Genomic DNA, 11,429 nt, shown 5'->3' on the forward strand with positions numbered 1-11,429 from the left:
TCTAATCACCCTGGTTTGTTGTGTTTTTAGTGAAGAATGGTGAAACAAAAGTAGCTTTAAGGAGGAAGGCTCCCAATCTGCTTGAGAAAAAGGAGGAAAAACATGTTTTCTTTTTAAGTCAACTCCACTAAACACAACTGTCCCCATCTTCTTGCTCTTCAGCGGGCCACAAAGCCAAGCATAAACTGGGGCTACTGGTTTTCCCCATGTCCCATTTTTATGTGTCACCTTTCACCCTGAATACAGAGAGGGTGTCAGTGACCTATAAACCCAAAATTCTGCTGTGGCATGACTTAGATGGGAACAGTCATTGGGACCTGATGGTAGGTATGCAAAACCACTCTTCCTGTAGCCCCAGGAATCTCCCACTTTATTTACCACCTCTGCAGCCTGTCTACGTCTGTCCCAGCAGTCTGTTCTTGCTCCCCATAAGCAGCACTGAAGCCCTTGTGCAGGGTATCTGCCTTACACTAAAATTAGCCCCTGGCAGCTCTCACCTTATCTACTGCGGGGAAGCTCTTCTGTGAATCATGCTGAATGTACGAGACATATCTGAACAATAGGTCCAATATTTCACAAGCACAAGCTAAAGGATTAAGACACATTCTTGAACATTTGGAGAAGGCAAGCTGTTTTGCTTCACGCTATGTAATGTTGTTATCATGCTACCGCCTTTATCATCACTTGAATTACAGTAATGGCACTTACAAGCCTCCAGAGATATCAGATAGGTGTGTAAAAACCTCTTCAAAAGCATGCCCACCCACCAAGTGTTTTCTGTATAAATCAGTAAGGCAATAGGGAGAAAACAGAAACAAAGTTAGTTACACAGTACAGTAAAAAGAGTGGCAGAGGCAAGAGCGGAAACCAAATCTCCTGAGTCCTGGGAAATACTCTACCAATTGGACCATGCTGACTCCCATTGTCACTAAAATAAATATTAATAAATGATAAGGTGTATAACAGACTTACCTTTAGGTAGCATATATGTTATAACTAACGTGGAGCACATCCATATGATACTTTTTATATTTAACAACATCTTGACCTACAAATAAAGAAAAAAGGAGTAAGTGGTTAGTAGTACATTGTGTGACAATTCAGTACTTTAACATTTATCAATGACATTAGAAGCAGTCATCTGCTCAAGAAAGATGTTCAGCAGGACAGTACAATAATCCTTAATATACTGATCTTGTGGCATTTTATTCACTGTTTTAAACCTAATCCCATACAGCGGTAGCAGTACATGAGTACAACACAATGACTTCTCCCTGGTGAGGTGTTGCCAGTTCAGAGCCAACCCCCAGGTAACTTAATGATCGTAACACAGACTGTCTTATCATTTAGCACCAGCAAACAACCTGTTTCACAAGAAAAGCTTCTGAAAAGGTTTGCTTGAATCTGCAAATACCCTGAAAAATTAAGAAGCACGCTAACAAAAGCATTACAATTCCCATAAATGTCAACAATTATAATGCTTTTATAAATAGTTTCTCCTCCACATAGTTACACATATGCACTATCTAGCCATCACAGGGAACAGCTTTCAGCAGCAGTTTGTCAAGCACTGCCCTTAGAAAAAATTTTTAATCACAAAATCCCAAGTTTCCTGATATTGCTGCCAAAATACACTGCTTGGGTTCTAAACTTGGGCAAGTAACCTGAACTCAAAGACATCACAGCTGAATTGCTTTATGGAACAGCGAAATAGAGATTTAGTAGATACAGACCTGTGTTATCTTTATGAACCTTGTGTTACATATACATATTTTAGCATTTTTTACATTAGCATTTTAATTCCTTAGTCTTTACATGTAAGGTTTTAGCATTAAAGCATTAACGAACACACCCACAAACCTCCGCAAGCTATCCTGAACATGACAGCAAGACAGAGTAAATTCTTCAGAAAGCTACTGGTGATATGTTCAACCTCAGGAACGTTTTCTACACAGATTACAACTGCAGCCCAAACTTCACAGGAGCCTGTGTGAATTGGCATCTACCTTGTAATGGCTGGATGGTTAAGAAAAGATGCAAAACATCTCAAACCAAGCCCTTCCAGTGAGGCAATCTCTAGCATAACAGCATCGTGTTCAAAATTCCCACCCAAAAGGGTTGAAAACCCAAGAGTTTTTCATTCCCTATATGCGGATGGCCAGGGCTGGCCGGTTGCACGGAGAAACATGTGCTGCAGCCTATTCCCAGGGCGTGGAGGAAAGAATACAGCTGCTTTCCATGGAGCAGGCTGCGCCTTGCCAAAGACGCCCCATCTCTGCTTCATCCACTCGAGAGCGCTCACAGCATGATGTGATATCACTGATTTGGCAATGTTAACTTCACAGGATTTTTATGACTGAATCCCAAACAAGAACCAAGACCTCTTTGACTTCATTCAGTTCAAGCCCTATCCTCCATTAAACTTTTTCTGAAGACTTTAACGCCAGCCACAGTTTTATCTTCCCCACAATTTGCACAAGCAAAGCTGTACATGAAGAAAACAAAAGTAGCTATTTAATAACTATCTACAGTTATTAGTTTGATAAAAATCTATTCTGTGCCCAGTATACCAATCCCCCATAACACATTATGGAAGGCTCTCATGAGCAAGAAGGTTGCACAAGGTAAAAGCTGCGGATGTCAGAGTCCTTCTAAAGCAGTGGGCCAGTTTTCAGACACAGGCAGCCATTTTTGTGCTTAGATAAAGACTTAAATGATCCTCGTTATTACACATCTCAGAAAATAAGAGGTCACTGTGAGCCTACAGATGTGCACAAACCAGAAGACGCTTCAAGTAACGCTTGTGTCCTGAAGCTTCTGTGAAGCCTCGAGCACCAAAGCCACTGCAGAGCAGCTCCTCGACTAACACAAGCACTCTAAAGACAGAGTGGAGAAGAGAAGACCACAGCATTCTCCACCCTCACAGACGGTGAATGCAGGACCCACCCGCAGAGCAAGACCTCTGGCTTTTGTGAAGGCACAGTGGTTCCAGATCTCCCTTTGAGCTGCTCTGTCCACATGTGTTTCCCATGCGTCACACACTGGCTGTATCAGCAGCTAAACAAAAACCTAGAACAAACTGTTTACAAGTTTAGCTTTTTGTGTTTACCCATATGCTTCGTCTCCCTCCTCCCCCAGAAGGCAACCTTGGATTTTCTAACCAGAAACAAGGGAATCAACAACGGAATCAAACAAATTCACAAAGAAAAAGGAACTAGCAAAGGACTTTCATTTTCCCTTGTGCTGTGGCTGTAGGGTGTAGGAAGGATCTCATCATCCCATTCTTCTCCACCTCGCACATACACACACAGCACCATAGCCCCAGCCCTGCATGGGTGACTGCATTATAAAGGCAATTTGAGGAATCGTATGGAAAACAACATCTTCAGCTTTCAGCCACGAAAAACACATATACCCCAAAAAAATATGGAAACAGAAAAGACAACTTCAGAGAGATAACTTCCTGCTGAAGACCAGGTGGTACCAAACCATCAGAGTATTCATGGTTGTGATCTCTACTCTTGGCCTTGTACAGAGGGCTGCTAAAATTACACCTGCTACACTGAGAGCTTGGACAGCTCAAAAAAAAAAAAAAAATTGCACTCATTTGAGCAGAGTTCAATATGAGACACCTGCCAAAAATCCCCACCCAGCACTTGGAAAATCACCTCTCAACCCTTTCTTTTTTTAAATCTCCTCCACCCTGAGGCCCTTAAGCAATGAAAAATGCTGGGGAAAGGGTTCAATTCTCACCCCTCAGATTCACAAACATGACTCCCATGCAATACGCCATGCATGAGGGTTTTCACACTCCGGTCCTCCACAGGCTCCCATAAACACTCCTGGGTTACTGAGTGCTGCTCCACTACAGCTGCCAGAATTAAATGTGCAATTACCCCATCGCCCTGTCTAAGCAGCAGATGAAAAAAGCAATACCCAACTCAGCCCCCAAGGCAGTCTCACCTGGAAGAACACAGAGCTCTTCAGACCTCAGCAATCTCCTTCAGGAGCTGCAGGCAAGGCAGGGCATTGCAATCACATGGAGCTGCTCCTGCCTCCACTCCTTGTACCAGGGACTGCAGCTGACTGTTTTCATGGACAAAATCCCTGCTCTAAAATTGATTGTATCTCCCATCCGGCTCTTCTATAAAGGCCTCTGCTGGCTGGCTGCTGTACTGCCCCTAAGTCCACAACAATTAGCCAAACTCTTTCCAATCATACCTTTTTCCATACACTTTTTTTTTTTTTTTTTTTTGCCTTGGTGTCATTACACCTTGAGGAAGAGAAAGCCATAATGCTATGGACACGGCAAGGAAATCCTGCCAACTAAAGGCTGCACGACTTGAGTAAGTGTTTAATTTCCACCTTCTATTAAAAAAAAAAAAAAAAAAAGGTGTCTTACTTCATGTGACCACACTCAGGTTGCCTGCTGGCTAGTGTCCAGCTGTACTGGTCCAGTTTATTAGGAGCTACTGCATACAGACTGATCCACAGTAGTCATTTGCACTACATTTCTAAATTGGATGCAACCCTGAGCACAGTAATTTTTTTTTAAACCAAAAGATGCCAAGTCCTTGATATACTTCACATCTTTAAAAACTAGCAGGGGAGGTTCTCTCTTTGGGGAAAGAACAGAACTCTTATTTTTGCAGGCGCTGCTACCTTCCCTGCAAGAGCAGAGAGGCATAGGAGCAATAAGTTCTGACCTTATTCCAGCCTGCACTTAGTTTGCAGTGTAAGCTTGATCTCACACCAATGCTATTTTAATTTAACCAGATGGGAGAACATCACGTCTCTCTTTCTAATGCTGGGTTAAGAAAGACGGCGAATTGTCCCAGTGTGGGACAGACTGAGATGTACCAACCAAGAAGTCTGCCCAGCTCCTCCAAAGTTGGAAAAATGAGACATTAGCTACTTTCCTAGAGGTGACGCTGTCACAAAAGGCTGCAGCTTCTCAGGTTGTGCTGACATTGATTCAGCACATTTTCCACAGCAGGACTGTGAGAGTGGGATATGTTTGCAAAAAGCAGTCTCTACCCATCTACCCTCCTTACCTGCACAGTGAAGGTAAGGCTCATACAAAGAAAGAAAGAAAAAAAGAAAAAAAAAGAAAAAAAAAAAGAAAAAAACACACCTATGAGAACCTGGCACTACAGACTTGAGGTTGCTGCTCCTACTAATGGGTAAAACAGCAAATTACACAACTTTCCAGCGAAGCCCGGGCAGGCTAGAAATGACCTATCCCACATGCAGCATCTCTCTTGCCGCTTGCTGAGCGGTGGCGGACAACTTCACGGCTGCCGTCCTTCCTCAGAGACACATGCTCTGTGCCTTATTCTGCGTCTGCATGCCTCTGATCCTTCAATGATATGCCCATTAATTGCCAACACGTATCAGCTTTAGTGTAAGTGCCATTTAATTGACTTTACCAGTGACACTATGCCTTGGCCACGTGATTAATTAGCAGGCCGCGCTGCCACATGGCCGACTTGGCCTCGGTCTGCTTCACCAGTGGCATCTGCCCAGCACATCACCACTTGCAGAGGACTCCGTGAGGCCTTCATGGAAGACCTGGGGGCACCTCCAGCATCCCCTCCTCGCCACCCTGGGCACGGAGGGGAGCCCCCTGGCCTGCTGCCGGCCATCCCAGCCACCAGTGGGACACAGATGGGAGGCTGACCAGAGCACAGTGTGTTCTGGCAGCTGCCCCTGGACGTCCCCACGAGGCCTTCATTTAACCCAGAAGCGGCCCTGTCCCTTCGGGCAGGCTTGTGGAGATGCTCCAGGAACCCGTCCGAGGCGTGTGGGGGCTCCCAGCACCCCACAGCCTTCCCCGTGCCCCCTGGCTCGGGGGGACAAGCCGGGCCGAGGCCACCAGCCCCTGGCTCCAGCCCTCCTCCCCGGCGGCTTCGGGCCCGTTCTGTGGGAGCCGCCCCTAGCACGGCACCGAGACGGGGACCCCCGCCCCGAGCAGCTCCTCCCTGCCACCATTTCATGGCCGGGGTCCCCCGTCCCCCGCCAGGGGGCGCCCGGGGCCGCCGCCGCGCCCCGACCCGTCCCGTTCCTCGACAGAGCCCGGGGGGGCTCCGCGGCGGCTCCCCCCGGCCGGACCCGCCGCCCCCAGGCCCCATTCCGCTCTCCATCCCCTCCTCTGGGTGGGAAGAGGGGGTGGGGGGAGATTTTGGGGTGCAGACGGTGAACCCCCCCCTCCCCCGTGAGGCCCCCGGGACCGCCCCGCCGCCAGAGCGCTGCGCGGCTCGCAGCCCGCCAAGTCTTACTCATCCCCTTTTGGAAGGAAACTTCCTTCTTTCTCCCCCTCCGCCACCTCCCTTAAGAAAAAAAAAAAAAAAAAAGGAAAACCACCCAACATTCACGCTCTGGTTGTCCTGTGATGGGTTTCTGCAACACTTTCCGACACTCATTGGTTAGAGGAGAAGAAAAAAAAAAAAGGAAAAGGAAAAAGAAAAGGTAAAAGAAAAATAAGGGGAGGGGAGGGAAGAAAAGAGAAGGGAAAAATAAAAGGAAAAAAAAAGAAGGAGGAAAAAGGAAAAGGGAGAAAAAAATAATGAAAAAGGAAAAAAAATTAAAATGGAAAAGAAAAAAAGAAAAAGAAGAAAAAAAAGTAAGAAAGAAAATGGGGAAAAAAAGGAAAAAATGTAAAAGAAAAAGAAAAAAGGAAGGAAAAACTGAAGGAAAAAAGGGGGGAAAGGGAGGAAAAGAAAAAAAGAGGAAAAGAAGAAGGAAAAAATGGGGAAAGAGGGGGAGAAGGGAAAAGGAAGGAAAAAGGGGGAAAAGAAGGAGAGGAAAAAAGAGGGAAAAAAAATCCTTCGGGGCTTAATCCCGGTGCCCGGCGGGAGAGGGGGCGGCCGGGAGGACGTGACAAGTGGGACAATGAGGGCTGGCCCTCGGCCGCTCCCCGCCGCCCCTTTGTGTGGGGAAGGCACCTCTGGGCTGCATGGAGGGGTCTGCCCGCGGGGCCCCCTCCCTGTTGGGGGTACCCGAGCCTCTGGCAGAGCCGCCCCCCGGCACACACACACACTCACACACACGCACACACACCCGCTTTTTCCCGCCGTCGAAACTCCCTTAATTCCTTCCACGATGCTCTCTCACTTTCTTTTGTAAAACAAAGGAAAACCCAAGGAGAGTGGCGGGGGAAGGCAGTGCCCCGTGCCCCCGAGAAGCTGGCCGTGGGGGTTAGAGGGGGCGTTTTGCTCCGCTGACCTTGTGATCCTCCTCCTCCTCCTCACCCACCCACCCCCCTTCCAGCGGTGGAAAAGTGGCTCGGACGATGCTTGCTCGCCGTCCTCCTCCGGGAGATGCTGCCTGAGCACCTCCGTCCCGCTCTGCCCCGACAGCAGCTTTCCAGGAACATCGGGGAAAGGAAGGGAAAAAAAAAATAAAGAAATTAAAAAAAAATAAAAGAGAAAAGAAGGAAAAAAAAAAAAAGGAAAAAGAAGGGGAGGGTGGGGGGAGCACACAAGGGCGGAGGAGGCTGAGCACACGCTTTTCCCAGCACAAGAAGAGACCTGGTGGCAGGAAGGGTTCCCTCCTAGCACTGCCGTGGCTCCTGCTACACGAGCGCTTTGTGTATTTAGGGTCCGTACAAAACAGCTTCCTCCCTTCTCCCTCCGGACCCCGCCGCAAACCAAGGTGCAGTTCTACCTTCCCGGCCATTCAAACCAACCAGCACCACAAACTTCTGCCAGGGCTCCCACCCCAAAATCTTTTTTTCTTAGTTTTCTTTGTTCTCTCCTGCGCACGGAGGGGTTTTTTTTGCGGGTCCCCGAGCATCCCTTCTCCTCTCCCCCGGCGCGTCGCTGAACTTACCCCAGGTTGTTTAAATTCGCCAATCACTGCTATTCTCTCCCGCTCAAGGTTTGCGGTTCAACTCTTTGTCCCTCCAGGTACCGCCGGCCAACCGATCGTCTTAAATTTAACAAAGCTAGGTGTTTGCCGGCACCCGCGTGAAAAGGAAGGGGGGAGAGAAAAAGCGCGTTGAAAAGAGTTATAGTTACCTTAAAAGGTAGCGTATTGCAGAGATTGCAAAAAAAAAAAAATCACGGTGTGGCGGCTCGGCTAGTCCAGAGATCCCAGTGGCCGCATGAACGAGTAAAAAAAATCCTCTTGGTCGTGGTGCTGGAAGGAGGTGGCCGGCTCCGGGGTGCCCCCTGCTCCCCGAGCACCTGCCTCCGAGCTGCGCCGAGTTGCACGGAGCTCGCCTGCAAGTTCAAATGCGAGGCTCAGCCACCCATCATTATTATATCATTGTACCGCCAGCGCTGCAGAGGAGGGGCGCTGGCTCGGCGAGAGGAGGGTTCTCAGGCTCCGCCAGAGCCTCCCTCGCAATCGCAGCACTCCCGCAGCTTCTGGGAGCGGGAGAGACCCCAAAGCCCTCCCGCACGGGGCTCCGCGACCCCCCTTACAAACCCGCACTGCCCTCCGCGGGGAACCCACTGGGCAGCCCTTGGGGGTCCCAGACCCCCGGAGCCCCCCGCCCCGGGACTCCCGGACGGGTCCCTGCGCTCGGCGGCTTCGGCCCCGCGGAGAGGGGCAGGCGGGTGCAGGACGCGCATTGTTCCCCAATTAAACAATTAACCGGGAAGAGAATGGGGAGACCTCCTCCGCTCTGGCTCCCGAAGCCGGTTGCAATGGGGAAAGTGGCTGGGACCGAGATCCCTTTTTTCCCCCCTCTTTGCCTCCCCGACCTCAGCGGAGGCTGCAATGAAAGAATATGTTGGCGATTGTTCCAAACTTCCCCCGCCGCTGCCAATTCACAGGCAGCCTCGCATCGGCAGCCTCCCGAGCCAAGCTTCTCCACCCTAGTTTTACGCATCTCCAGCCACTTTTCTTTTCTTTCTTTCTTATTCCACCCCCCCCCCCCCTTTTTTTTTCTCCTTAAGATTAGACTCTGCATTTGCTGTCCAAACCTCTCCTGGAGATGAAGTCATAAGCAGAGCTCCAAAGCACCCTGTAACAGGGGACTTTTACCAATTAATAAAGGGTCTGGGGTGTTTCTCGGGCAGCTCCTTTCCCACAGTGTACCTATCCCGGTTTGTGGCAGACACCCAAGGCTCCTCTCAGCGGGCACAAAACCCTGGCACAAGCAGTGCCTCTGGCACGCTGGCTCCCAGAGCAGCGCGTGCCACAGCCCCCTCATCCAGGAAGGTGTAAATCCGGAGCCAGAAAAGAAGCGCCTGGAGAGATAGGTGTGTCTGACCACGCCGCTCTGGGCACATGTCTGGCAGACCCGAGATACCATCGCAAGGAAGGCAGAGGAGGGGTTTTCCTCCGGTGCCTCTCGCTCTCATTGTTCCGGCGCCTCCGTCCCTAGAGCCTTGCTGACAGTGGGTTTGAAAAGAGCCCAGAGCCCTCGCTTCCAAACACGGCCCTCAGTGCCAAGCCGGAGGAGAGAGAGGTAGAGGAGATGACAGCCAAACAGGGGGAGACAGAGACCTGGTGGCTTACACTGGCCCAGGTCAGCGTGAGCCTCGCCTCCTCTCCAGAGCTAGACCATAGGGTGAAATCCTCACCTTGCTGTCGCAGAGCGTGCCACAAGCAGGGTGAACCCACAGCTGCTCACTTCCAGAAAGGGCTCCAAGGAGCGTCCGATCCCCTTCTCTACATCCCCACCTCTGCCACCCCACCAGACCCTGGGGTCCCCAGCTGGTGGGGTCAGTCCCAGTGCATTCCCTGTGCCTCCACCCATGCCCCATCCCAGCAGAGCAGGTCTGTGTGGCAATGGGCTGTGGGGCTCCTGAACCCTAAACCTTGTGCAGCAATGCGGCCAGTAGAAACGCGACTCGATGCTTTCAACCGGGTGCTATGATGAGTTGCAGGCATATTTTTGAGGCTTTTTTGATGGAAATTCAGACAAAGGCATTGCGGTTCTGTTCAAACAGCTGGCAGGGGGCTATCAGAGCTAACCCTGCTCCTTACTCTGCCCTGGCCTCCCCTTCCCACCCTCGCTGCCAAAGCTGTGTGAACTTCCTCTGCATGATGTTGGGATGAAAGAAGAAAACTGACATTGAATTTCTCCCGCATTGTCTCAGATGAGCCCCTTCAGCTCTCCCTGCCCCGAGGAGGTTGTGTGAGTCCCACAAATAAGGCTCTGTCCCCTCTCCCCAGGCAACCTCAGTCCCCTCTTGGGCCTCAGGTGAAACCCCTTGAGGAGACGTACATAACCTGGGAATCTCTCCGGATCACCCCTGGATCAACCCAACCCCTCACATCCACCAGCCCCCATGGCTCCTTCCTTTTCCTTCAGCTCCTGGTTGAGGTGGTGACACCCGTGCCACCATCCCAGGCCACAGGAAGGGAGAGCAGAAGGTACCCAAGGGTGTCAGGTGCCTCCCCTTCTCCAGGCCACCCTCCAGAAGCACTGTCCAGGGGAACAAACGGAGACATTGTACATGACCAAGGTCAAACCAAAGGCAGCCTCCAACATCCTCCGCGCTACCCCAGCGCCAAGCAGCCCCGGCTCTGCTCACATGCATCTCATTTTTTATGGCAAGAGATTATTTTTTAATAACAAGAGATTATTTTTTATGCAGAGAGACCTGCTCCACCGTTCTTCTCCCACCCTCCCCAAACGCCGGAACCCTGTTTGTAGCCAGACGAGCAAGCCAGCCGCTCATTCAGGGAGCCGAGAAGAAAGCGGAGGCTGCAGAAACCACCCCCTTCCCCCTGCTCCTCCTCCTCCTCCTCCTCTTCCTCCCCGCCCTCCGCGGGCCCCGCTCGCCCCCTCCCCAGCCCGGCCGCGGAGCTCCCGCCGCCCCTGCGGAGCCTCGAGGCCCCGGGGTGGAGGCTCCGCGCAGGCTGGCGGTGGTTGGAGAAGGGAGGATTGGGGTCTCCCCGCGGATGTGAGAGGCTGTGCCTCTCCCACCCCTCAAAAAACACTCCTCCCGAACCGGGCTGGCTTGTCACCACGGTGGGGAGGGACAGTGCCAGTGGTGGGAGAGGCCCTGGAGGCCGTGGGACAAAGGGAGGTCATGAAGGTGTCCTGGCAGAGAGAGGGGCTGGGGAGGGGGCACAGGGAGACATCCCAGGGGGCGACAGCCTGGGATGGAGGGGATGGCCTCGAAGAAGGAGGCTGAGGAGCAGGGGAGGCCCTCAGAGACCCCAGGAGAGAGGCTGGGGGAGGCCAGGAGCTGGAAGACCAGACCTGGGCCACCCCTTGGTGTTCTCATCCCACCTTGTTGCGTGAGCCCCTTTTTTCCTTGAGAGCTGGCATCTCTGCACTGGACCCAAACCCCCCCAGAAATGCACCCAGAAACCAGAAATCCTTCTCTCCCCTCTCAGCAAGACCACGCAGACTTCCTCCATGAGTTATGTCAGAGGCCTGAAACATTGTCTGATTTACTGTGAATGTCAGATATTTTTTCTCTGTAAATATTTTAGGCAAAGTAGAAACAGTAAACCTTTGCTTA

At 51.1% G+C, this 11,429-nt stretch overlaps 1 protein-coding gene across 3 annotated transcripts in view; it reads right to left on the reverse strand.

Moving 5' to 3' along the window:
* The window catches only part of VCAN (versican), a 118,733-nt gene extending 110,485 nt beyond the window's left edge, over positions 1-8,248 (reverse strand). The window contains exons 1-2 of one of the 3 annotated variants that reach the window (XM_013191796.3): positions 8,019-8,248; positions 973-1,048 (exon numbers count right to left, since the gene is read on the reverse strand). In XM_013191796.3, the coding sequence (XP_013047250.3) occupies positions 973-1,042 (70 nt within the window). In that variant the 5' untranslated portion in view covers positions 1,043-1,048; positions 8,019-8,248. Of the gene's footprint in view, positions 1-972; positions 1,049-7,830; positions 7,936-8,018 lie in introns of those variants that run through there. The other 2 variants (XM_048045690.2, XM_066989062.1) reach the window with 2 other exon arrangements.
* Between the last annotated feature and the right edge of the window lie 3,181 nt (positions 8,249-11,429).

Source organism: Anser cygnoides, chromosome Z (genome assembly GCF_040182565.1).
Source record: "Anser cygnoides isolate HZ-2024a breed goose chromosome Z, Taihu_goose_T2T_genome, whole genome shotgun sequence".
NCBI classification, from domain to species: Eukaryota; Metazoa; Chordata; class Aves; order Anseriformes; family Anatidae; genus Anser; species Anser cygnoides.